The sequence below is a fragment of the Myotis brandtii genome, unplaced genomic scaffold (genome assembly GCF_000412655.1).
Source record: "Myotis brandtii unplaced genomic scaffold, ASM41265v1 scaffold112, whole genome shotgun sequence".
Lineage (NCBI taxonomy): Eukaryota > Metazoa > Chordata > Mammalia > Chiroptera > Vespertilionidae > Myotis > Myotis brandtii.
Genome location: NW_005353838.1, coordinates 3,888,554 through 3,916,477, shown reverse-complemented (window position 1 = coordinate 3,916,477; position 27,924 = coordinate 3,888,554). Strand labels below are relative to the sequence as shown.

At 42.4% G+C, this 27,924-nt stretch overlaps 1 protein-coding gene across 1 annotated transcript in view; it reads right to left on the bottom strand.

The window, feature by feature from the left end:
* The window catches only part of MYO3B (myosin IIIB), a 443,210-nt gene that overhangs the window by 382,571 nt on the left and 32,715 nt on the right, over positions 1 to 27,924 (bottom strand). Inside the window, exon 7 of the mRNA XM_014545672.1 lies at positions 12,774 to 12,919. Coding sequence (XP_014401158.1) covers positions 12,774 to 12,919 — 146 coding nt within the window. The remainder of the gene's footprint in view (positions 1 to 12,773; positions 12,920 to 27,924) is intronic.

Genomic DNA, 27,924 nt, shown 5'->3' with positions numbered 1-27,924 from the left:
GAGCAACACAGGGCTACTTAGAGCTTTTATTAACCTTCCTTTAATTTCCATGGATGATAATGTCATGAGCTAAGAGATATGAACCCACTAGAGATCCCTAGTTATTATGACACATAGAACTGGGACCTCCTTCCCTCATCTGTGGCAGTCCTTCCACTCCCCCACTTGACAAAAAAAAAGGATGATGAACACACTTCTATGCACAAAGCTGTTGTTGTTGCTGGTTTGTTTTGTTTTTAAGTATTAAGAAATAGATGATCCACAAAAAGGTTTACTTAAGAGTATTCTAAAACCAGTAATAATTTCTGGTAGATAGCCTACAAAAATACATAATTATAACCAACTACAAACCAACTTGATCAGTTATTCAGAAATTCATTTGTTTAACTCAGAGAATAAACCAGAAAATAATATGGATTAAAGTTCATTTAAAAATTAAAATTAGATGCTTTATCAACTTTAGATGTGTTTTCTTTCATTGTCAAGGTAAGCATTTAATCCATTACTTTAGAAAATCCAAAAGTTTAATCCTGTATTAGGCCACATCACCAGAGAGCTATACATGGGAGTTGCATTGTTTTATTAATTTTGACTGAATTTTTTTTAAAATATATTTTATTGATTTTTTACAGAGAGGAAGGGAGAGGGATAGAGAGTTAGAAACATCGATCAGCTGCCTCTTGCATACCCCAACTGGGGATGTGCCCGCAACCAAGGTACATGCCCTTGGCCAGAATCGAACCCGGGACCCTTGAGTCCGCAGGCCGACGCTCTATCCACTGAGCCAAACCAGTCAGGGCATAATTTTGACTGAATTTTTAATAGTCACATATGGTTGATTGATATATCTATATATCTATATTGAAAAACTATTGTTGGATTTACTATAAAGATGATAGTGAAGACATTATTTACTATGTTACCCATCCTGAGCATGCTGCTTGTTTTTAGTCTTCTGAATACACCAAATCATGTCATTGATTGTATTTCATTTTTTGCCTTGGCAGCTAGGAAGCTCAGAAGCAAATGGAATAAGAAAGTTTGATGTGCATTTTGTTTATCAACCTCCCCTTGGCTTAAACTTTTTCCTATCTTTGTTTTCTGGTTCATGCAAAATTCCTTCCCTCGCGTGCTTCCATCTTGTTGCACAGTATATGTTTGTAAATGGCCTTAAATACTTTTTAGAATGAGCCCAGTGATAAAGAGATAGATACCTAATTAGAGAGAAGAGAGAAATCAAGGCCTAAGAGTGGAAGCTAAAAGTAAACCCTCAGTAGGATCACAGATTTTCTTCAAGCAACAAAGTCTGGCATTGCCTGGGCTGTAATCCAACTAAGTGACTAAAGTCCTTTAACTCCCTATCTCTGTCTATTTTGAAGGTCTCAGTTTTGACATCTCTCTGGTGTGACAGCCCCTTCACTTTGCGTCCTGGCCCCTGCCTGGCCTGACCTGGACTGCCCTTTGCTGTGAACTACCCATACCTTGGTGTGGGCCCCTGGCCCTGGCTGTGTTCCTAATAACTCTAAGCTGCTGATCTTGGCCCAGCCATGCTATAATTATTCCTAAATTCATGTAGGTTTTTATCACATTTACCTTCCACGTTACACAGAAAAGTGCTTTCTTTGAGACTCTTTTAGAATACATGAACCTTTTCAGAGTTTTTGGGTCTCCAGTGGTGTGATTTATAGACAAAGGATTCAGACTGCTCTGAAATGAAGGCCAAGACTTACAAGTCTAGAAGCACTACCTATTCTTTAAGTGTCTGTCTCCAACTGGAGAAGGACTGTGGGAGTGAAGGACAAGAGGGCCCTCCACCAGGAGGCTAGAAAAGTTAAATAAAGAGATGAAGTGCGTTATGAAAGCAAGCCCCAACAGCTTTCTCTTTACAATCACAACATTGTAAATAGGAATCTTTAAAATCTTAAGAAGCCTTCTTAAAACCTTGCCCTCATCAATTATCTTCTCTCACATGTCTGCATTTTCCACTCTCCACTTGCCCTTCTGCTTAATCGGATTTTCCCACATGACAGCCCCTTCCACTTTCTGTCCCCTTTTACTGCCAACCTGTGCTCGCTGCCCTCAAATCCACTTACAGCTTAACGTTTGCCACTGCCTTTTGCTCCTCACCTCGATACTACTCTCTTCCAAAATCAGGCAATCAGCAAAGGTCTCTGAAATGTCAAATCCAACAAACATTCTTATCCCAGTTTTCATGGTATGTACCCTTTAAGTACATGAGACATTAGTAATAACAGAGGCTGCTATTTATTGAGTACTTACTGTGTGCCAGGGCACTTTGCCATAGCACAGCGGTTCTCAACCTGTGGGTCGAGACCCCTTTGGGGGTCGAACGACCCTTTCACAGGGGTCGCCTAAGACCATCGGAAAACACATACATAATTACATATTGTTTTTGTGATTAATCACTATGCTTTCATTCTGTTCAATTTCTAACAATGAAATTGGGGGTCACCACAACATGAGGAACTGTATTAAAGGGTCGCGGCATTAGGAAGGTGGAGAACCACTGCCATAGCATCTCTTTCTCTCACAGCGCATAATAACATTGATATTACCTCAGCTAAGAGAGTGCACATAACTCATCCAAAATCACACAAACAACCCGTGGCAGATACAGGATTCAAGTCCAGGAATGTCTGCGTGATGGATTAGAGACAGATGCAAATTCTCTGCCACGCCTCCCTTCGAGAGGTGGAATCTATTTTCCTCCCCTTGAATCTGGGCTGACCCTGTGATTTGCTCTGAGTAGTAAAACGTAGCCGAAGTGACATGTGTAAAGTCCATGGCTGGGCCTTAGGAGGTCCGCAGCTCTGCTCTCCTGGGCGAGAAACTGAGAAACCCCGCGGCCTAGTAGGAAATCCAACTAACGGGGAGGGGAGGATGGACGTGAAGACTTCTTGGACCTCCCAGCCCAGTCACCTGCTAGCTGAATGCCGCAGTGAGTTCCTGCCCCAGCAGATTCTCACTGTGTGGAGCCGAAGAACCATCGCCCAAGCCCTGCCTGAAGTCCTGACTCTGAGAATCATGATAAACCAGGAGTTATTGTTTAAGCCACTCGGCATATACAGTCACTAAGTGTTAGGGCTGTTTGTTACACGGCAATAAATAACCAAGAAGTCTGATTCTAAAAGCCTATGCCATTTGGCCTAATTTTCACTTCCCCCTCCCTACTCTCCAGCAAACCAATTTCCCCAGTATTTTCAGACTTATTTAATGATACACCTATCCTCAGTTACCTCAATATCCCTTTTTATTTAAAGCCACTTATCACTTTGTGAAGTTCTACTTAGTTGAAACTGGGTGGCTTCTGCCATATAACCACTTAACGAGGCACCCTTTAACTTCAGTGCTTTCCAGGACTCTGAAATTGAACCCACAAGTGCGGCCTCCTCGCCCCTTGCCTGGGAGCTCCCTGCGATCCACCTGCAGATCAAACCAGACAGGGCCATCCAACTTTTGTAGTGCAGGAAGGCACCAATGTCAATATTTATCCTTGGTAACAGGAAAGCATAACTTGTTTCTTGTTTTTTTACATTAAAAAACATGGATATAGGAATGCTAATATTTTCACTCTGCACCTGGGTTTTTGTTTTGTTTCCTCCACCTTGGAGACCACTGGGACAGTCAGTATCTCTTCTTTATTCCTCTTCTCCCCCCAAGTGCATATTGATGTGAATGTTAATATCTGATGAGGCCAAAAAGGGTTAAGTTTGGGGCAAAAAAAAAGTGTGGAAGAAGGTACAGGGCGTGGTGTGGGTTTGTTTCCTCGGATGGATTTTAAAATGAGAATAAAAATACAAGGACCTGTTTTTCTGGAGGTTTGATGCTGCTCCATCAAGAGAGGAGAGCAAGAAGCTGACCCAAATGGTGAGGCTCTGGGCACAAGTAGAGTTGCTCAGGGTCCCAAGTAACAGAGTGACTCAGAGCTCAGGAGAGGGGCTACTCTGCTCATTGGAACTTATTGGTTGGGCATCCTGAGACTGGATGCTTTGGGAGTAACAGAACCAGCAGCCACACAAGCAGGAGTGTTCTGATGGTGGGTGAGTAGGCAATCAGTGGGCAGAGGCCATATAATGATGGTAGCTCACAATCGGGGGGGCGGGTCACAAATGAAGCACACCCTTGAGGATTTCTAAGAATTCCTAGACAATATTTTTGGGGCGTTGTAGGCAAAATAATGGACCCCGAAGATGTCCATTTCTTAATCCCCAGAATCTGTGAATATATTAGGTTACATGATAAGGGAGAATTAAGGTTGTAGATGAAATTGTGGTTGTTAATCAGATTATCTGTGTGGGCTCAGTATAACCACAGTGTCTTGAAATGGGGAAGGGAGAGGAAGAAGAGTTGGAGTGATGCAATGTGAGGAAGACTTAACCAGCCAGTGCTGGCTTTGAAGATGGAGGAGAGGGCATGAGCCAAGGAATATAAACAATCTCTGGAAACTGGGGCAAAAAAACACAAAAATGGAGTTCCCCTAGAGCCTCCAGAATGGAACTCAGCCCTGATGACTCCTTGGTTTTGCCCAGGGAGACCCATTTCAGACCTCCTACTTCCCAAACTATAAAATAATACGCCTGCGTTCCTTCAAGTCACTAAGTTTGTGATAATCACTCGTTAAAGAAGCAACAGGAAATTAAGACAGGGAATGTGCAGCAATGACACCAAAAAAGGACATTAGTCTGACATGGCTAATTTTAGTAAACCCATGCCAATTCCTACTGATCACAGCTTTTTTTCTCCTAAGAATTCATATACTACTTAAGGGGGAAGAAGAAGGAATCATAGTAATTAGCCATAATGAAAGTTAAGCTCACCAGATGGTAATTTGCAGATTCTGCTTTCTCCCCCTTTTTTTGAAGGATTGAAGCACCTTCCCCCTCTTCCACTCCTCTAACACTGTTCCTGTTCTCCAGGACTCTTCCAAGATCACTGACAGTGGGTCAGTAGTCTCGCCTGTATATTCTCTCAGTGCCTGGGGTATCACTCCTCCCAGCCAAGAAACCTGAACTCACCTGGAACAACTACGTAAGTGCTCTCCTTACCATCCCCTCGCTGGCTTGGGTTTCTGTCTCCCTTTACCAAAGTTTTTAGCGTTTCCAACTTGGACTGGGAAAAAAATCATTCTCCTTAGTGGGGAAAATGGGAGCAAAATGGAACCCAATCTTGCGTCAGTGCCCTGTGTCTACAACTCCTACTATGTTACCTTTCCCTGGGGACAAGAATTTTTCAGAACCAAGGGAAGGTTGTACCTACCAAGGGGGCTGAAGGGACCCTCAAGAGAGTCAGCCAAGCCCCCATCACACAACTCATCCACCAGCTGCAAAGCCACCACAAGGGTGAAAGCAATCGGAAAGGAAAAGCACTGCAGCCTCCATTCTCTTCAGAGGATGACGGCATCACCATTCACTGCAGACACAGTGGGAGTCGGAAATAAGGCCAGCTTTGCTTCCCAAAGGGCCGTTCTTGTCATCACATTCAGGGTGTGTATGGGGGCGGGGGAGGAGTGTTCCCATCTCTTAGGAATCTGTCTGTTAACAAAGAAATTGTAACGTTGGATATTTGTGACAGAGTCTTTCAGATCGGTGCAGTGGAAGCAGCAAAGATTTATTGAGAAATCAGTCTTCATTCTCTCCCAATTCCCCACACAATCATCAATCAATCAATTAGATAAACTTTCAAGTGATTGATCTCATAGCTCTTTTGCATGGACATTTTTACTTCTTGAGGTACAGGGAAAAGTAAACCCTTTACATTAAAAATATACCCTTGAGATTTGTTCTTTGGTAACACCCGGCAAAAGCCAAATGCTTACTATGTACTGTTCTGAGCACTTTACATTAATTGCTCACAACAACTCTATGAGGCTGATCATATCCATATCTCCAGTTTACAGAGGAGGAAACTGGGGTCCAAAGACATTAAGCAACGTGGTCAAGTTCATACAGCTTGAAGGTGTGAGTGGTGCTCACGTTTGAACCCATGCAGGCTGACTGTAGAACACTGTGGTTAATAAACTGCAAAAATGGTCCAACTGTACACCTCTTCCTGCCTCTATGCTTGGAACCTGTCACCAATGTGAGACTAGCCCTGGCTAGCCTGCTGGAGGATGTGAAACCACGTGGAGCAGAGCCAAGCCATCCTCCTCAAGGCCATCCTAGACCAGCTGGTCCCTAGCCACATCCCTAGCTGACCACAGATACACGAGTAAGCCCAGCCAAGAGCCACAGACTCATGAGACATAATAAGTGATCGCTGTTTTAAGCAACTATATTTGGGGGTGGTTTACTACATACCAGTAGAGAACTAATACAAACACCACTGCACTATATTTCCTTTCTGATGACTGGCTTCATCTGATTCTCCAGGAATGGACAGTTCCAGCTGTGAAGAGTCTTCCTCCAACCACTGTATCTCTCTTCATCCTTGTGTTGCCCCTGCCCTACCACCATGCCAACCCATGAAGGCAGTTTATAACTGTTCCTCACCTTTATTCCCTAGTTTTCTCTGGCATCAAGAGGAAACTAGGGTGCCTCCAACCCTTTGGTACTATTTTGAGCTCTGTTTCCTTGCGTACCCTCTTTGCCCACCTCTCCATCATTTAGGAGCCAAGTTGGAATTAGCCAAAATGAGTTGTGCCAAATATTGAAATCAGGGTAATGAGGGGAAAGCACCAATAGTGCCGTAAGTCAACACGGCTCCTCTGGCCTTTCCCTTCTCTCAGGGTGGGCTTCTTACTCAGCACTGATGGACGGGACTAGAAGTCCTGAAGGCATGCTCCTCCTGCTTTGCCACCTGATCCCCAAGTTAAAGCTTAAAAAGCTAAACTCTCCCTGCCTGCCAGGACTCAGGGGGGCAGCAAGCTGTACCTCCACAGGAACTAACCGCCCCAGCTGCTCAACTCAAATTAAAAGAGTTTGGAAACATGTTCCACAGAGTGAAAACCTTCTGGGGCGTTTCTGCCAACTGCCTCCAGCTACTGTGTTCCCAAGGAAATGGAAAGGATACCCCAGGGGGAGGGGGCACCCCTGAGACATCCTGAGGAATAGGGACCACAATCCATTAAATTCCACTAGAAATTTCCCAAAGAAAAGGGAGAAGGATGGTGGATTGTTTTTCTATTAGAGCACTGCAAAACTTTTTTTTTCTTTTTGCTGTTAGGCACTCAGTATATGCTGAATGATGCTAATTCTTCTAGCTTGTCTTGCTTTATGAGTGAAGCTGGGATTGGGAGGGTTTGTTACTTAAAAGGCCAATAGCTAAGTGACCTAGGTTGGTGAAGAGAAACCAGAATTCTCCGGGGCAAATCCGGCCTTCCTGTGCCATTAAACACCACCCCCCTCACTCATTGCACTTTAACAACAATAGTTTAGTTTTAATTTCTTTTCCGTATATTTCACAGCCCTAGGGGAAAATGTCCTGTGACAATTCTGTAATAGTGAGACAATTACTGGTGACTCAGGGCTCCCTGCTGCCTCTGCATCCTCCCTCAGCTGAGGAGCAGGCTTCCCATGTAGGAACAATTTGGTTGTGAATTAGAAAAGTCAGAATGAAAGGAATCTTTACCTTAAAAAATGATAGACATTCAGGAGAAATTAGATGAAAATTCAACCCAAGGATTCTGTTTCAGAACAAGAGTTCATTATAGGCACTGAGTCCCTGAAGAAACCTTTCATATAGACTCCCAATGTTTCAAGTGATGATTCCTCCTTTCTGAGCCCTGCCACCCACTTCTTTTATAGCCCTCCTCCTTATATCTCTTTTTTGCCATCCAACTTCTTCCCAGTATACCTTTGCTATTGGATGGGGGAAGAGACAGTAAAGCTATGTTCTCCTTGAGAGAAAAACCCGTCTTCTTCATCTTGTAATTCAAGCACTCCACCTAAGCCCGGTTCAGAGTGATGACCTAGGTTAGAGGGCACAGGCATGCCCACCTTCCCAGTAGATTGTGTTTCAAAGCACTTTGGTAAATGGGTAGTTTAGAGCTTGGAAAGCATTTCCCCCCATAAGCATAAAGTTCTAGAGATAGGCTAAGTCCTCAGATTCAACCACAAGACTCTGAGGGGCTACAAGAGTCTAATACGGTACCCCACGTGAGAACTTTAGGTGTTTGCTATAGAGCAGTGATGGCGAACCTTTTGAGCTCGGCGTGTCAGCATTTTGAAAAACCCTAACTTAACTCTGGTGCCGTGTCACATATAGACATTTTTTGATATTGGCAACCATAGTAAAACAATTTATTATATTTTTGATATTTATTTTATATATTTAAATGCCATTTAACAAAGAAAAATCAACCAAAAAAATGAATTCGCGTGTCACCTCTGACACGCGTGTCATAGGTTCGCCATCACTGCTATAGAGCCTCCTCCTAAATCATCCCTTAATATAGTTTCCATGAGAAAAGCATTCCAACTCTAGAGCCAGAAGCAGATTTCCATTTACCAGAGAACCAAAGTGAGCTTTTCCCACTGAGAAAGTAAAAGGAAGGTGAAGGGGGAAGAGGTACTGGCTCTGCCAGAAATGGCCCTGACCTGGCAGGTGCAGGTTTTGCAAGGAGGGTAGGATGGGACAAACACCTCTGGGTACCAACAATGATAACATGGAATTCCTCTCTACTTTTATAGAACACATGCTCTATAATTTTTCAGTTCAAACACTTGTCTTAAGTGTTCTAAATGAAGAACTGAAGGCGGTTGCTTAAGGGGAGTCTGGAAAGGGAGGGATTTCTGGTTTAAGGGTCATAAATCAATGAGCAAAGGAGGGCCTGTGTGCACCTATGATAATACTCTATTTCTATCCTTCAGTTCCTTAACTGACACAATTGCTGATGTTAATACAATTCTAACTCTCAGGTTTACAGTGTCTATTTAAAATTGGAGGCAGGGAGAAGGATGCTGGACTGTCAGCTTCTTAAAGGCTTACATTGCTATTCATTTTTATACAGTCCAGTCCCCTTGTTGCTCAATTCACAATTCATCAATAAATAAATATAACTTAAGGGAAGGCTTTAATTTTTCAACCTGGTTGCAAAACATGTGGGCCTTGGAATCCAACTTCTCAGACTTGCATCATTTTCCCCTATAGGTGCATGACCAGGGGCTTCCCCCTCGGGCTTCCAGTTTTCTCCTCTAGAAAAAGGGTGGTGATAGAATCAACCTCACAAGGTACTGTAAGCACTGAATGCATTTATATTTTTAAACACATAGCACTGTGCCTGCCATAGAAAGCACTTGATAAATCTAAGCTAGTATTATTTTTACATCATCATTTGGCTAATTATCTCACACTTTGTACCCAAATTAGTTTCTCAGAGAAGCTGGTAAACATTAAAGCTGGTTGGGATAGTGAGTTGAACTGTGTAGCCTCCAAGAAATATGCCCACTCGGGACATGTCCTCATTTTGAATAAGGGTTTTTGCAGATGTAATTATAACAAGGATCTCAAGATAAGTTCATCCTGGATTAGGATGGGCCCTAAATCCAATGACAAGTGTCCTTATTGGACAAGACAGAACAGAAGACACAGAGCGACATGGAAGGAAGCCACATGAAAATGTAGCAGGGATTGGAGTTATGCTGCAACAAACCAAGGAACACCAGAAGCCACCAGACCTGGAAGGGGCAAGGAGGAATTCCCCCCAAGAGGCTTCAGAGGGAGCGTGGCTCTGGCAGCTTCTTGATTGGAATTCTGACCTCTAGAACGGGAGAGAATACATTTCTGTGGTTTTAAGCCACCAAGTTTATGGTATGTTGCTTTGGCGAAAATAGTTGGATACAGTTTGGAACAACCTAAATTTGGTGAGGAAAAAAAGCCCAAATGTGAGTTGGTATTTATTACGAGGTCTCTTTTTCTCGAATCATGTACTGCAGGGAAACTTCTCTTTAGGAGGGAAAATCATGGACCATTCTGTCCCGTCCACTTCCAGCCAAGGACATTTCTGCTGGGGATCTTGAAAGCATTCTGCATCTTCACACAGGAATGAAGTGGAAATACTCAACATGCAGCAAGACCCTACGCAGAGCTGGCCACTATCTGGCCAAGAATGAACGGGCAGGAAACACAGCTCTCAGTCCTTGTCCAATTAACATACCCACACTGGTCCCCACTGCCTTCCAGGTCCCCACCTGTAGTGATCGAGAAGGTCATTAGACAAAGACTCCAACTTAAAAAAGATACCTGGTTGCCAAGGAACCAACATAACTATACATTTCTCCTAACTCTATGGGTTCTTGCAATTACATCTATGAAACAGATTTACTTTTTAAGAGAAAAATATATCCAGGTCATCTGCAAGATCCTTCTAAGACTGGAATTTTAAAGGGGTCCTCAGGAGGGGATGTTGTCAAAGCCATGGATATCCAGAAAAACTGTTTCATTCTTTTCCTCTCTTATAACTCCCGGAGAAAAATACCAGCAGACAGAGCAGCAACTGCCGGAAAGAGGTGACTTTTTCGGAGCAAAGGCATTAGCCAAGATGACACATGCTGACAGGTTCAGTAAATAGCAGACACTCTGCCAATCAGAAGGTAATTTCTGCGTGTGTGCAACGTAGGAAAGACTGCGAGTCCCACAGGATTTCAAAGTCAGGTCACAATCACTCCATGTGTCATCTTCTAATGTGAAGGTCAAAGGAAAGGAGAAGGTGGGTGGAGGCAGAGAGGGGAAGAGCAAGGAGACCCGTGTGCCTACGAATCAACCACATCCAGGCAGGCCTCGCTTCCTATTTCCTGACAGTGCCCAGGGAACCTGCGTAATCACCTGCTTCATCGACATCTGAGGCTCCCACCTCACATGCAGCCAGCACTTCATTAACTCCCCAGTCCTTCATAACTCATGAAAGTCACTTCCTACCTGTCTCGGGAAGGTTTTCTTTCCTTCCCTCACTTGGTAATTCATTCCAGTACGGAAAGGGTTTTATAGAGAAGAGGTGAGTGAGGAAGGCCAGAGGAGAAGCCACACACGGTATCCGGGACCCAGAGTCCTCGGAAGCAAACTTCACTGTTCAATGGGAAGGAATTACAGAACCCTGAAAACACTCAGAACCAAATAGGAAGAAAAGATTCTGAAGCCAAACGGATTCCAAGGATTTTTGTGATTGTCCTTTGCTTTTCTCCTTCAGGAAAGAAATGACTGAGAAAGAATGAGAGACAGAGATAGGGTTCTCATGAAACACACAGGTAAATAACTTGAGTGCCTATTTAAAAGCTGTGTTTATTTCTCCACTCTCCATCAAAGAGCTTGTCTGAGGAAAGGATACATTTTTAGCACTCAGAATTAAGACAGTATACACACACACACACACACACACACACACACACACATCTACGCTGCCTCACATTTATCACTATCTGAAATATAGTTGGTCTGTACACAAATATATACTAAAAAAGAAAAAATATACCCAAGTCGATGACCTCTTACAAAAAGTACATATATATATTTTGCTAATCAGAAGCCACACCTTAATTGTGATATTTTGGAAACTGTGTGGCCACATTAAATAAATGATGAAGAGTAAACCATTTGTCAAATATCAAAGCACACACACAAGTCATCCCAGACACTGCTTCTATTTTCTGACTTATTATGTATACAATGCTGTTGTGTGGTCGTGCATTTCACATCCTTTTAAACCTTCAGCAGACTTTTTCCCCCAGGAGACTATTAATTTTAAAAGCCATTAATTTTGTCTGCCCTTCTAATCCCCAGGACCTGTTGTTGTACTTTGGAAAAAGCAAAAAGACCAACCCTGTCTTGAGTGGGGAACCATCTTTGGAATAATGGTGGGTGGTTGTTCACATCTGGATTAGGTAGAAAACAGCATTACAATGATGAACACCACAGAGCCTCATCTGCATATAAATAGACCTAATCAGAAATGCAAATTGCAATCGGGAGAAATTTTTCAAGGCTGTGATAGCTGCATGATTGTGCAGATAGGGAAGGTTAACAGTTGTATTAGCCAAGTGGTTGAAGGCTCCCAGCCGGCCCAGAGCTTTCCCCTGAAAGAGAAATGTGAACGGTACAAAGCTCTCAGCCTGCAACCTGGCTGGGAAGGAGCTCCCCTTTTAGCTTCTGCAGCTGGCTGAGCGTGGCTGGATTCTGGTGGAAGACAAACAACCAAACCTCTTGTACAAACCCTCAGTGAATACACACAATGGGAAATACACCGGCATTTAACACCAAACTGACCTCTTTCAGCACAATTTCCCATTGAGGCAGAAATTAAGGGATGGAAAGACAGTCATATGACTGATGTAACATTTTTAAAAATATTGTTTAGTGTTGGTCTGAGTAAATACAAAAATAGGATACACATTTTTATTCATCCCCAAATTTTCCTGAGTACTCGAGAAAGATTCAAATTAAAAACGAACAAACATATATAATTATATAATTAAAAACAAAACACAATACTTAGATTACTTAACCCAATATTGCATTTGTAGTCTTCTCATGCAAAGCACCAAAAATGAACGTCTCAAAAATTGGAGTACGTACTGAAAACACGCAATTGTTACAACAAAATCCCATTATTCCTTGAGGTATGTTATCTTTCAGGGACGTTCTCTAACCTTGTTCCTCTCCACCTCCCCCCCCTCCCCCCACACACACACACAAAGAAATACTGTACATTTTACAGTGAGGCTTTCACAGATTTGGAAAGAAATTGTTTATGATCTATTATCCCCGCTAACAGCCGCTTTCATAAAGAACGTATGAGCCAAGAGCGCCATCGTGTGTCCTACCTTGGAATTTTAAAGAGCGTTTTCACAGGATGCATGTCAAAGAGGGGAGGGTCTCCATCCCCCAGTTCAATAGCTGTAATCCCCAAGGACCAGACGTCACAGCGAGCGTCATAGGAAGAGTCATACTGCTGTTCACAAGCGATAACCTATCAGACAAAAGCAGGACACAACACATCAACCCCACTGCCACCTCAGATGTCTTAAAAAGCCCTTGGCCGATCTTAGCCCCTTCTCAGTTCCCTTGGCTATGCTGACATTGAATTCCAGTAATAACAACATGTGTGTGTTCTAGGTCTTATGTGTATGTGTGACTGATTTATCATCTGATATGGTCATCAACTTTTTTTAAAAAAATTTTATTGTTTAAAGTATTACATATGTCTCCTTTTTCCCCCATTGACCTCTCCCAGGCCACTCCCACCCCCAGCACACACCCTCAAACCCCTAGTTTCTGTGTCCACTGGTTATGCTTATATGCATGCATACAAGTCCTTTGGTAGATCTCTTAACACCCTCCTCTCCCCTGACTTCCCTCCCTTCCCTCTGAGGTTTGACTGTCTGATCGATGCTTCTCTGTCTCTGGATCTATTTTTGTTCATCAGTTTATGTTGTTCATTATATTCCACAAATAAGTGAGATCATGTGATATTTATCTTTCTCCGACTGGCTTATTTCGCTTAGCATAATGCTCTCCAGGTCCATCCATGCTGTTGCAAATGGTAAGAATTCCTTCTTTTTTACTGCAGCCTAGTATTCCATTGTGTAGATGTTCCACAGTTTTTTAATCCATTCATCTGCTGATGGGCACTTAGGCTGTTTCCAAATCTTACCTATTGTAAACTGTGCTGCTATAAACATAGGGGTGCATATATCCTTTCTGATTGGTGTTACTGGTTTCTTAAGATATATTGCTAGAAGTGGGATTAGTCATTAACTTTTTAAAATGTGTCAGTTCGGTTCCATAAGCACGCATTGAAACCCTCTAGGTGCCAAGAACAGTGCAAGAGGAGGCACAAGGGTGAATACCTCACTGCATCTGCCCTGACATCCTTTAAGGCAGCGGTTCTCAACCTGTAGGTCGAGACCCCTTCACAAGCAAAGGGGATTGTTTTTCTCTCTACACAGTACATGATGGTCTCTATTTTGGATCTTTGGTAGAAAGTGTAATCCAGTTTTTGCTTTTAAATATTTCATTTACCTTTGCATTGATGTCTGCTTATTAATCTCCTTCACATCTGAGATACCCACATCTGCCCTGATCCTCCCTCCCGCATTCGTATCTGCTTCCCATGCCTGTCCTCTTCCTCACACCTCCCTTTTCATCTCTCAGTCCTTCTACACCAGCGGTTCTCAACCTGTGGGTTGAGACCCCTTTGGGGGTCGAACAACCCTTTCACAGGGGTCTCCTAAGACCATCGGAAAACACATATATAATTACATATTGTTTTTGTGATTAATCACTATGCTTTAATTATGTTCAATTTGTAACAATGAAATTGGGGGTCACCACAACATGAGGAACTGTATTAAAGGGTCGCGGCATTAGGAAGGTTGAGAACCACTGCTTTAAGGAAAGGCTTTGTCTGCATCCTTCACCTCATTCCAGCTGCTGAATCAACAGCAAACAGCACTCATTCTCAAAGGTGCTTGCCTCCTGCACAAAATCCCCAGAAGTGACCAGTGGAGCAGAAAAATGTTGGAAGGTGGATGTAGTTAACATACAATAGGAACCGCTCCCTCACATTCCCTTTTCTAAGAAGTTCTGTCCCCTCTTCAAACCCCCACAACTGATTTGCATTTCAGCAGCAGCTGCCACTACAGTTACTGGCCTGACTGAGTACAAGAACAGCAGAACCAGAAAATGCTTGTCTTTGCTTTGTTCCCCAATGGAACCTTGCAGGGAAATCTCTTTCTATCATTTTTTTAAGTCACACAGAAAAAGCCCCACCACTCGGACTCTGGTGGCTACCGCATTGAGGTTGTGAGAAGGCAGAGTGAGCCAGAGGATATGGAGGGACAGGTGCCCCATCTGACCTGAAATCTGCCTCCATGACCAAGGATGGCCCAGGGCTATGGGCAGGTAGGAAACTTTGAGTTCCTGATGATGAACTGGTCCAAATAGCTTATGAGATAGATAAGCACCGGGGAGAGGGGCAGTGAGATGGGCCTACCTGCCCTCTTAGGCCATCAGGTCTTTGGCTGTGACTGAGCAAAGTGAGCCAACTGGGGAGCAGAGTGACAGATCTGGCGTACATGTTAGCAGGAGCGCTCTCGCTGCTGTGCAGAGGATACATGAAAATGGGACATGAGGAGAAGCAAAACCAGTTTAAAGTGCTACTGCAGGAATCCAAACTAGAGGCAGTGAGAAATAATCAGATTCTGATTATGTAATTTTAAAGGTAGAGCCCATCAGATTTGCTGACTTATAAGAAAGACGAGTTGAGGATGAGGCAAGAGTGTTTGACCTGGGCAATTTCAGAATGGAACTGGTATTTAATGAGATGAGGGAGACAGTAGGAAAAGCAGGTTTGGGTTGAAAAGCAGGCTCTCCATTGGGGACATACTAAGTTTGAGATGCCTACGAGACGTCCAAATGGAGATTTCATTGTAGCCAAATGACCTGAGAATAAATGTGTGTTGTTTTGAGCCACTAAGTGTGTGACACTGTTATGGAAGTGACAGAAACTAGTACACCTGCTCTCTGCCAGACCCAGTTAACTGGACTTGCAAAGCCAGCAAATGTGCCTACCATCTTGCCTAAGACCAGGTGCCCTTCCTCCCATAATTGCCCTCTACACTTCCTTCTGGTTTCTGAATTGAAGAATGTTTCTCCTTGTATCCCTATCCTTGGTCTGACCTCAGCCCCACCCTCTGAAGAGATTATCCTGACATAGAATCTCCTGTCCTACTTTTAACACATTATTTTTAAACATGCATTCAAGCTAAAGTTCAAATAATCCCAATTTCAGGAGCAGAGACTATTTCATTGCCCCTGAAGGCCTCACTTCCATCACCCAATCATGTGAGAAAGTACACTATTTTTAAAGATCTCCAGAAAAGGCTATCCAACACCATTCCTTTCAGCAATGACATTTCCAAATGTGAGGGACAAACATAATTGTAGACATATCAACCAGCAAATAGTTGACCATTTTAATACATTTTTGTGAGGGAAAGAGAAATAAGACTCTTTCCCTCCTCTACAAGAGCTATGGCCAACTGAAATGTAAAGTGAACCTATAATAATTAAATGGCAACTACAAATGTCCTAAGACAGTGTATACTAGCATGTCCAATACAGGATACAGGCTCCAAATGCTTGGGCTATTAGAGGGACACCACTGTAGGTTAAGCAAGACAATGAAGAGTGTCTACTACCAAAGTCCAAGACTTCCAGGAAGAAATTCAAATCAGCTCCCAGCCACTTTAGATGGGACACAGGAGACAATTCCAAGAATCCATCCTAATGTGGGAATGGAGATAGCCTAAGGTTTCTCAAGTGCTGTCATAAAATATTCAAAACATTTATCTGGTTTCAACTTCTCTTTACAGATAGACACTATCTTCAGCTCAGTCTGATAAATAGAAAAGTATCCTTTGGCCAAATTCTCTTCCTAAAACTCAGCTTTTGTAGTGTGACAGAAAATTTCTTTAAGCTCAGTCTTCCAAAGAAGTTTATAGAAAATTTCACCAGTAAAATAATTTACAAATAACTTATTGAGTATCCGGGAGACGGGCATAGTATTAGGTCCTAGGAAGAGAAAGCTAAATGCACCCTTACTTTAATCTTCATAATCATTCTGTGAGGTAGGTGCAGGTGTAGAAACTGAGGAATAAATAACACAGTTAAATAGCTCACCCAGAGCCCACTGCTAGTTATTGTCAGGGACAGAATTTGAATCCAGGCAGAGGAGAGGCAAGTAAGCAAATCATAATATGATAAGTGCTATAAATAATGAAGATTCTGTTCAAGGAACGGTCTAATTATCAGCTTCTGCACTCATATTTTGACCAAACTAACTAGGCTCTTTTTAGAGTTCTATTACATAAACTCCATCTTCCCTGCGGGAGTCTCTCCTTCAGGATTAGTTCTTATCAGGAGTAAACAGTGTGATGAGATTTAAAGAAGCACTCTAAGAGGATGCATTGAAGGTCAACACACCCTGGAATTGGATTCCCTATCAATCCAACACCAAAGTCAATGACTTCTTTAGGGGGAAGTGATCTCATTCTCCTTAGCTCAGCATTCTCATCTCTAGGTAAAATAAAGCTGAATTAGGAATGCACAGATGACTGATTGGTCTTTGGTTCCCTTGCCCCCACAAGAAGGGACCTCTCAAAGAGCTCTCTGAATCAGTTGTTATGATGCTCCACTAAGAAAAGGAGAGAGTGGGGCAATGGTTAACCGGGTTCTCTAAGTCATATTAAAGGGACGGAGAGAGATAGGTTTAGATGGCAGGGACACAGGTTCAGGACTCAAACTATCTCTCTTCTCACACCTCACCTCCACCACCCCAAAGAGCAGCCATGCCCAAGGCAAGTGCATACTCTCCTTCACCTTGAGCCTTTGCTTCATCTGAGAAGTATAAAGGTGTTGGTTGCAGTGGAATGAATAGAGAAGTTAAAATAGGTGTGTAAGAGAGTTCAAGGGAAGAGTTGCAGGACGTGGAGAAGGCTTTAGTATGGGAATTTAGGGGAAGGGACACACCAAGAAACACTGATATTTTGATCCTCGGTGACCAGGGAAATGATGGTGCCATTTACAAAAACAGAAAAGTCAGTTTGATAGGCAGTATAACAAGTTCAAACTGGGTCTGAGCTCTACCCTTATCCACGTACAGAAAAAAATCACTTGTGCTAATAGGGCCTCAGTGTCCACATGTAGATACACTAAGAAAAACAAAATTCCGTTAAGATCAGAAGCAGAATGTACTATAGGGTAATAATAAAATACTGACATGTTTCCAGTAACTACCTAGAGTTTGTATTACAGTAAATGTATTTTACATTTCAGAACTCTGTAGATTTTAACCTTTCTATTGTTGGCTGCCAACATAATTAGTCAAAATGTGTAGTTTTAATACATTAGTATAAGTACCAGAAGCCGATACCAGGTTGTATATCAGGACTTGATCAAACTGGTATATTTCTCTTAATCCAGTGTGGTGAATAGAAAACCTAGTACATGTCAATTCACAAAGTACAGATTCTCCAAAGTTGAATTTAAAGTCCACAGCATGTTGGAGGTTGATATGAAGAGGATGTATTTTCTAGAATGTTCCATAAGATATTATATAGACTGTGATAAAATGTTTAGTGTACCTTGCAAAGGCTAAAAGCATAGCAGTAAATGAATCAAAATAGAGACCGAGTCCTGCTATAGTGTATCGCTAGTGGCCAAATGGCACCAAGATGAAAATACTGTCTTATGATCTCAGTGAGTTTCAGAGACATATAAACCCCTACAATCTTCTGCAGAGTCACCTTTAACATAACAGTCTTTGGTATATCAGTAAGGTTTACACTGTTTCTGAATTTGTTATTAAATATATTTTTATTGACTTCAGAGAGGAAGGGAGAAAGAGAGAGATGGAAACATCAGTGATAAGAGAGAATCATTGATTGGCTGCCTCCTGCGCCCCTACTAGGGGTGGAGCCTGCAACCCAGGCATGTGCCCTGACTGGGAATTGAGCAGTGACCTCCTGGTTTATAGGTTAACGCTCAACCACTGAGCCATGCTGGCTGGGCTGTTTCTGAGTTTTAATGAATAATTTTACCTATTTGATGTTAATCTATCATTAACCTCATCATTTCTTCTGTTTTAGAGGGGCCAGAGCCTTGATGAGCTCATCAAAATGACCCCTGAAGTAAACAGACGTAACCCAGGGTAAAGATTATGTCCACATCAACTTTCAGTCCTCATCAGAGAAGCTATGTTGAAAAATCTTTGGATTGAAATTAAAAAAGTCTGAACTCCATTATTTACCAGCTGGATGCCTTAGCTGAGTCCCTTCATTGGTTATAGGGACCTTACTTTCTGGCTGTATAAAGTCACAAGGTAGGAATGAATAATCTCTACTATCTCTTCCAGTTCTAATATTCTATGACCTTATGATTTCCAAATAAGTCATTCTGGTATTGTATCTCACACTGAAAGGCTAACCTCTCCATGCACATTAGCTAGAGTAAACAGTAGATGGTTCTGAGTATTAACTAGATGGCTGGAATCTGGAGGGGGTTTTATTAGCAATATTTGGTAGACGTTCTTAAGGTCTGTGAAGAGATGCTGGTCGCTGTGATAATGCCTCCGCTAAGGAAGATGAGCTCCAGCGACAGCAATTGTTTGGATGCCGGTTAATGGAGCATGTGCAGTTCCTACCTTGAAATATGAGCGTTTGGCTTTTCTAGGTACACCTATACTCCCTGCTGCTCAGTGTAGGAAGACTGGAAGCACTGATGCTCGATTACTAGCAATCCCCATGCACAAGCAGCTCCAGTGCCCATGCCAATAGCTATTTTACCCAGAGGTGGGCTTGAGCCTCCCACATGTCGATCAATGCCACCTTGGCTGCCCAAAAGTTTTCTGTCTGGAGGGGACTGAGGTCAATAAGTTTTCAGTAACAGGTTAGCTCTACTGTCTTTGGAGACAAGAGTCGCGGTCAACTTTCTTTGATTGCAGGGCAGTTCTCTGTAGCCTTCTTCAGAATAACAAGTCCAAAAATTCCGAACTTTCTAAACGTGCCCCAGTCCCTCCTTCCTGCCCCACAGAGGGAGCACATTTTCCCTCTCCCGAAGGAGTTTGTGAGGTGGAACTGCACCCACAACTTGATAACACAACTGCCAGTGGTTCTCAACCTTCTGGCCCTTTAAATACAGTTCCTCATGTTGTGACCCAACCATAACATTATTTTCGTAGCTACTTCATAACTGTAATGTTGCTACTGTTATGAATCGTAATGTAAATATCTGATATGCAGGATGGTCTTAGTCGACCCCTGTGAAAGGGTCGTTCGACCGCCAAAGGGGTTGCGACCCACACGTTGAGAACCTCTGGCTTAGACACATACCATCTCCCCACCACCTGGGGCATGGCCAGGTGAGTTCTGTGGAGGCCGGTTGGCCCTTTCCTCAGCCACCAGCTGGGAGTGGCAGTGAAAGAACAACTGTCAGTAGCTCTTCCCCTGTAAAAAGATTTGCATCTCTGGCTGCTGTGAGCAAATCCCAGAGCCAGGCATCTTTGTTTCGGTTTTGCCACCCCCTCACTGGGTAACTTTAGCAAATTATTTAGTCTTCCTGCACCTCTTCTTTCCATGCAAACCGAGCAACCCTCTCTCAAGGGCCTTGTCTGACACACTGTCTATGACAATGTTGCTTACCCAAATGGCTCCAAAATGTTAGTAGTAGATGACAATGGGCCATTGCTATATTGGTAATATCTATTTTTTTTACTTGCTACTTTGAACCTTTTTGCATTTTCTAAAATGTCTACAGAAAGCATGAATTATTTCTATAATAAAAAGAGCAAACTTTGTTGTTTTTGTCTTGAAAATGTAAATACGTATGGGAAAGTTTGCCTTAACTTTCAAGGGTGTGTTTCCCTCCTCCAGGGTCATTTGTTGGCTGATGGGATTCTTCATCAACAAATTGGCAGGTTAAAGGTGGTGTCTTGATTATAAAATTAGGTTCCCATGAGATTCATGCAAGAAAATGAAAGAAATTCCCTTCAGAACTATATCCTTTCCTACTGGAAGCGTAAGTCTAATAGGGGTAGTACTTTCACTTTCTCAGGTCCCCCTGATCCCATGAAATGCCACATGGTTACAATGTCATTTCAGCCGAGGCCAAGGGCAGGGCTTATGATAAAGCTCCCAAGATAGGGGTGAGATTCGCCCGCTACCTCTTGCAGAAAGATCTGGGCTTATATGAGCCTGAGAGAACAGTCCCTCCTCATCTCAAGGTCTTCGTTATCTGAGAAGATCATCTTTGTTAGACTGGATGTGAAGGTGATTTAAAAAAAAACAGTCAACACACGTTCTCTGGCATCAGAAAACCTAGGTTTCCCTAACAAGTTATTTAACTGGAGCCATTTATCAAGTTATATATCAAAGAACCACTGAGATGAAATCTCTTTTAATAACATGATTTTAATCAATACTTTCAAGCAAATAACATTATAATAGCACTATCTACCATAAGGAAAAATATGTTTTGCTCTTATAATAAATAATTTACTAAACTTAAAAACAATAGCCGAAACCGGTTTGGTTCAGTGGATAGAGCGTTGGCCTGTGGACTGAAAGGTCCCAGGTTCGATTCTGGTCAAGGGCATGTACCTGGGTTGCAGGCACATCCCCAGTAGGAGATGTGCAGGAGGCAGCTGATCGATATTTCTCTCTCATCGATGATGTTTCTAACTCTCTATCTCTCTCCCTTACTCTCTGTAAAAAATCAATAAAATATATTTTTAAAAAACAATATTGTTATGCAGACTATTTCATTTTTTCACTAATGTTTTAAAATGTCATTAAAAATGCAATTAGGTTTGCCTTATATGTTCTAATTCTTCACCTTATTAGAATTGATCATGTGATCCAAAATAATCAAAGGCCAAAATTAAAATTTCACTCAGTACACAGTCAAAATGCTGTTATGTCAAGAGCTAAATTCAGCTTTCAAAAGAGGATAGGCAAATATACCTAAAGCTATTACTCCTTGGCTGACCTTGAGCCCAAAAATACAATCCACAAACTGTCAAATAAGATGGGCTGAAAGGCAGGAAGGCAAATAGGATTCTTAATTTTGTTTATGTAATTCATGAAGCATAATTGATAAATGTTATTAATGATAAAGACGTCTAAAATAGAACTTCTCTGGAATTAGAATTGCAGTTATAAATACAGTATTCCAATGGCAAATATTATTCATCAGTTTTACATACAAACATCTTTAAAGCATTACAAGCTGAGATACTGAATAAACCAATGAAGTATCTTCCTTTGGATGAAATCTAACCTCAAGAGAGGATATATTTGAGATTTGCTTGAATGTTTTTGCAAAGGGGATGTGGACTAATATAACTGAAATTAATGGCGGCGGGGTTGTTCTTTCATAAAACTCAACTTAAGGCTAAGTTGAGAATTAGAATTCTCAACTAGAATTAAGTCTATATGTTGTATACTAAATCGTCAGAAATAATTTAAATTATACTGTTATGAAATTCAGAAAGGTCTCTAATTAAAATAAAATATGGTGTTCTACAAACTTTTCTCAGGATTGTAACATTCAGCTTATGCCTTTAAAAAAATCAAACAACCTTCGAATTAAAAACACAGAGTACAGTCCCACAACCCCAACTTCCCACACGGCTAATGGAGGGCAGAGCGGGACTAGAACTGGGGGTGAGGGCAGCACACAACACTGATTTTTGCACGTAAATTCCCTGAAGCCCTGGGAGCGTGTCACTTATACTTAACCATATGGTAAGCCTCGTTCTCAAACTCAAGAACAATATCCACGGAATTCCCCTGTGAGAGGTAAATCAATGTGCCCAAATGTTTACATTTGTCCTTCGTACTCAAAAAACTCTGAAGGAGCAACCCTTCTGACATTTGCTTGGAGACCCAGGATAATCCCACTGTTCTCCCTGCTCCAGCAGCTTCCCCACCGGAGGTGGATGCTGGAGGGGACCTTAGAACTCATTCATTCAATCCCCTTATTTCACAGAGGAGGAGACTGAGGTCCTGGGGGGAGGGGTGACTTGTTTAGAGTCATACAGCTGGTATGTGGCCAAATCGGGAGCAAGGTCAATGGCTCTGCCACTACCCTCCCAACTGAGGCATCTCCTCGGTTCTTTTTGTTGTTTTGTTTTTATTTGTCATTTGACATTCAATATTAGATTAGTTTCCGGTGTGCAGCATAGTGGTTAGACATTTATATAATTTACAAAATGACACCCCCCCCCCATAAGTCTCGTACCCACCTGGCCTCATTCATAGTTATTACGATATATTGACTATATTTCCTAGGCTGTGCTTTACATCTTGTGACTATTTTGTAACTGCCAACTCGTACTTCTTCATCCCTTCACCTTTTCCACCCAGCCCCCAACCCCCTCCCATCTGGCAACTATCAGTTTGTTCTCTGATCTGTAAGTTCGTTTCCATTTTGTTTGTTTACTTTGTTTTTTAGATTCCATATATAAGAGAAATCATACGGCATTTGTCTTGTTCTGTCTGACTTATTTTGCTTGGCATAATACTCTCTTGGTCCATCCAGGTTGTCACAAATGATCAGATTTCATTCTTTTTTATGGCCGAGTAACGTTCTATTATATCCATATACCACATCTTCTTTATCTGTTCACCTTACTAATGGGCATTTAGTTACTTGCATATCGTGGCTATTGTAAATAATGCTGCAATGAACATCAGGATGCACATTTCTTTTTTAATTTCTTCGGATAAATACCCAGAAGTTGAATTGCTAAGTCTTAAGTTCTATTTTTCTTTTTTTTTTTTTTTTTAGGAACCTCCATACTGTTTTCCATAGTAACTGCACCAATCCTGGGAATTTTTATAATACAAAGAATGATGGGCCATTGCCAAAGAGATTTCACGTTCCAGCAGCCATAGCCACAGTAACTCCCATATATGAGCACGTGAGCACCCGCCATTTAAGCAGATATAGTCCTGCCGCCTCTCACTTCCTCTGTCCCCTCACTCTCCCTTCCTTGCTGCCCCTTTTCTTTGCCAACTAGTGCCCCACTTACTAAGGACCCAGAGTACCCCCAGAGTACATTTAAGGAAAGAACGAGTAGGGGTTCTACAATTCAGTTCATTTTACAGCTTGTTAGGTGGGGTATTACTACCCCAGGTAAGGAAACAGGCTCAGGAAGGTTAGAGAACTACTCCTAGGTCACACAGCTAGTAGGTAACAGAACTGGCGCATGAGTCCACAATAAGAAACTAGTGAGGAGAAATGTTTCTCTCCTCCGCAACACATTTTTTAAAAAGGGAAATAGCAAATCAAACAGAATATCTGAGTGTTTCCACATGGTCATAACCCCTCATCTGCAAGTAGTCTCTAGATTCTGTCTTCCCTCAAGCTGATGTCACCATGCAAACCTGGACATGCCCTTGGGAATGTACATTCCCATCAGTGAGTAATTTCCTTTAACTTCCTAAAACGAAAGAAGGTGTGGAAATCACCTGGGGCATAACAGAGCACCGTGAACACTAGCCTGCCCACCCCCAGCTGCCCCTGCTTCGCCCCCACCCCACGGCTCCTCTGGGCTCCCGTTCCTAATGCTGACTGCCCAGCCGCCTTTGCTTTCTTCTGACAACCCAGTGACCATCAGTCAGAGGCAGAGTTTGGCTTAGGGGTGGATTCCCTCTTCTGGGGCTGAGCCCCTGTGCCCGGTGCAGGGTAGAGGAGGTACTGAAGCATCAGGCAGGTTGGGACTTGGAGCTCAGGAGGAACCAAGGCGGCTCTGACATTCCTGCAGCAAACACTCTGCCACTGCGGGAATAGCATCCGTTCTTCCTCTTTGATGGATGAAGAGGGTGGGCAAGCTGATGGGTGGCAGGACAAGCTGGAAAGTTCCAAATGCTCAAGGAGGCCATTATTTGGACACTTCTTGTTTAATACTGAGCAGGGGTGGGAGGAATATAAGGGCCTCACGTGCTTCTGCCCATCTGGGAGCTTCAGCCCTATATTTAGTCCCATCAGGAGGAGGGTGATGACATGTCACCACCCCCACCCGCCCAGGGCCAGCCTCCCACCTCCACACTGACACATGACATATGACTCAATTGCCCCACAGAGTTCCAGCTAAGAAGGGAGCTATCACTGGAGCAGAAGTTAAGAGTTGGGGCTGTACCCAGTCATTTCACCTTTTCCCTGGGCCCCTCACCCGCCAGGTGTCTAAGCTCCTGGGTTGTGCTTCAGGGCCCTCGAAAGCAGAACCCCTCTGGGCATGCAGGCAGGGTCTGCTTCTCAGAGGGAACATAAGAGACTGGAGGGAACCCGTGAGCACAAATGGCTACGGAATCTCAGAGGTGAATGCCTTGCGGGAAGACGCACAGGTCTTTTGGCCAATCATCTAAGGTCCTAAACCCCTTACTTGAATCTCCTGAGCAACCAAAGCTGCCTCACAGTGACATGACTGGCAGATGGGGTCCCAAGACAGTAAAGAAAAATGACCCTAAAGGTTCAGCAGTGTCATCACTGACCTTACTGGGAGCTGAGGGAGATCCTGCCTTCCTTCCCTGAGCAACACCAGAGCCATGGAGTGGGAGAGCTGGAAGAGGCGTTTCCCCAAGACCATCAATGTTCTCTGAAAAATCGAGGGGACCTTGGAGGCAGAGACAACCAAAGCCAATCTCATCTTCTTACAGATGAGAACAGGGTAGGGAGGGGTGGGGTCCCGGCAACATGTGCCCTTGTTTTAGAGCACGGCACTGTGCCAAACACTTTCAGTGTATCATTGCATTTTGTCCTTTGAGGCTGTTTTTCTTTTCCTTCTCATTCTACCGCTTTTAACTTCTCCCCATCTTACTACTCAGAGATATTCAGAAACGTGCTCGAGGTCCTGGATTAGGTATATAAGCAAGTATCTATAAGCTGTTCCCAGGTCTGACTCCAAAAGTTGTGCTCTTAACTTTTCTACCAAAACTAAAGCCATATTAAAATAAATTAACTACAATCACTTTTTTAAAATAAGTGGCAGAGCTAAAACTAAAATACTAATCTCCTAAATTCTATTTTAAAGAAGTGTGTTATTTTATTTTTCCAGGTCCTTCTTTTGGTTGGAAAAAGCCAGTAATTACATTGACTTCTAGAGTTATGTTGAAATATTACATTTTCCTCAACATATAAGAAAGGATAATTTTACATTTAAAATAATTTAAAAATTGGAGAAAAACAATTTATATCTTATCAGGTACACTGGTGGTCACAAATAAGTTGCTCTAGTATAGTGGTTAAGAGAGAGGATTTTGAAACCAAATTCCTGGGTTCAAATCCTGGTGGCATCACCTACTAACTTGTCCAAGGACAAGAACCATGCTTTCTATGATGTATTTACTTTATCTAAAACATTGGACTAGAAATAACACTGACTTTATAGGGTTGTTGTGAGGGTTATAAATGAATTAATTTACAGAAAGCACTTCGTGTTGGGCACATAGTAAGCAGTCAATAAATTCTCACTCTTATTTGGAAACCAACCCATAGTTAGAGCTCAGGGAACAAAATGGTAATGATGGCAATAATATTTCAGCTCTGTCTTTTATGGCTTTTCAGCCCTTTGACACAAAATATTTCATTTGTCATCTCTAGTCCTGGCAGTGCCAAACAAAATAGCATTATTGTATCGTTTAGCTAGGAGTGCCATAATTAATGAAGGCAGGAGTGGTTGCAAAAAGCCTGCATTGGTGTAAGCTGGTTGTTATGGCAACCATCCCCCGTCAAGGACCCTTTGTCAGGCAGAGAGAGCTGTCACAGCACATCTGTTTCTCTGCTCAGCTGATTAGCTCTTGTTTGCAACAAGAAGCAGATGGAAGTAAAAATGAAAAAATAAATTTTTTAAAAAGCAAATGTTTATTTTATTCACAAGTCTGCTTTCTAATACAAAAAAAAAACAGACCTTTGGCTGTTTCGGAAGATGCCAAGATCCTTAATATATGGGCTGCTTCTCTCATTGGTGAGACTGCAAGTGTAGTCAACCTAAAAATTATAGGTGATAGGTCCCTTCATGTACGTCTTTTTAATGATGTGTCTCATACTCCAATGTCAGAGTATTCTTGCACCCCGTCTCCGCATGTCTTTGTTGTATGAGCTGTCTCAGTACACATGTTCCACACTGAACATCCCATATGAACACATGAAAGCAAAGAGGACAAGGCCCGGGGGAACCTGAATTCTGGGCCAAGTCTGCCCTGAACTAGCATGGAGAGTACCCTCTCCCTGTTTCAGTTTCTTCGTCTGCAAAATGGGACTTGCATTCTCAGGCTCTCTGAACAGCAAAACAGCCCCAGTGCTCACTAGGTATGCGGATTTAGGCACGATGTTTCCTACACCTTTTTGGGCCTCATTTTCCTCAGTGATACAATGGAGAAAATAAATCTGCTACAGAGAGTTGTTGTAAGAATAAAGTACTTAAAAAGCACCTTTCCCAGTTCCTGGTGCATTAGTGGGTCCTTAGGAAGTGAAAGTTCCTCCCACTGCTCATTGCTTAGCAGGCACAATGTTCTACTATCTGACAATCAGCTGGCTCACAGCGCTGGAGCTGGGCTTTGAGCTCCCTCTCGCCAGACATCACCCCGGTAGTTACTGGACCATTAAAAGGTCTGGGTGTTCCCGGGAAACAGACACGTACCTCTGGTGGCTGAGAAACACTTCTGGGCAGCAGCCATTTACCCTCCAGAATAGAAGTACTGCAGTACTTTAACGATCACCATGGCCACACCAGTGCATACAATTAACCTGAAGGTCTGACTCCAAAGGTATGTTATTTTAACGTAGTCTACAAATATCCTCAATAAAAACAATAATGGTAACGTTGGTTAACCTTGTCTTGGGTTCCAGTGATTTACAAACATTTAGTTTAATTCTTATGTATATGTGATGGTGGGAAAGGATCAACTACCCTTAAACCCCTGCCATCAAAAAAATACATATAAACATAAATTAAGTTTGTATCCCTTTTGCTACAGACCAGGATATTATCTGGTATGTGTCTGATGGCAAATACTAGCTGAGCAATACCAATATGACAGTAGGCGTGGGTTGTTTTGAAAATCCCTTAGTTCAGTGAGTTACAACCTATAGATTTCCATTACTACTACCCACTTATCCACTCAGGGTCCCTGGGCACTTATTTTGGCAGAGCCTTGGATCTCATATATGTAAGATCAATGCAATGATGCCTAATCGGCATCCTCACAGGTAGGTGTGAGCACTTAAAATATAACATTAGAAGTTCTATGCAAATGTCAGACACTACTATTCATATTATTTACTATAAAAAATTGGGTGTTAGGAGACAATGGAGGAGAAAAGAGATAATAAACATGGCTAATGGAAAGACTGTGTGTGTGAATATAATATAGATAGATGTAGATATAGATATAGATATAGATATAGATATAG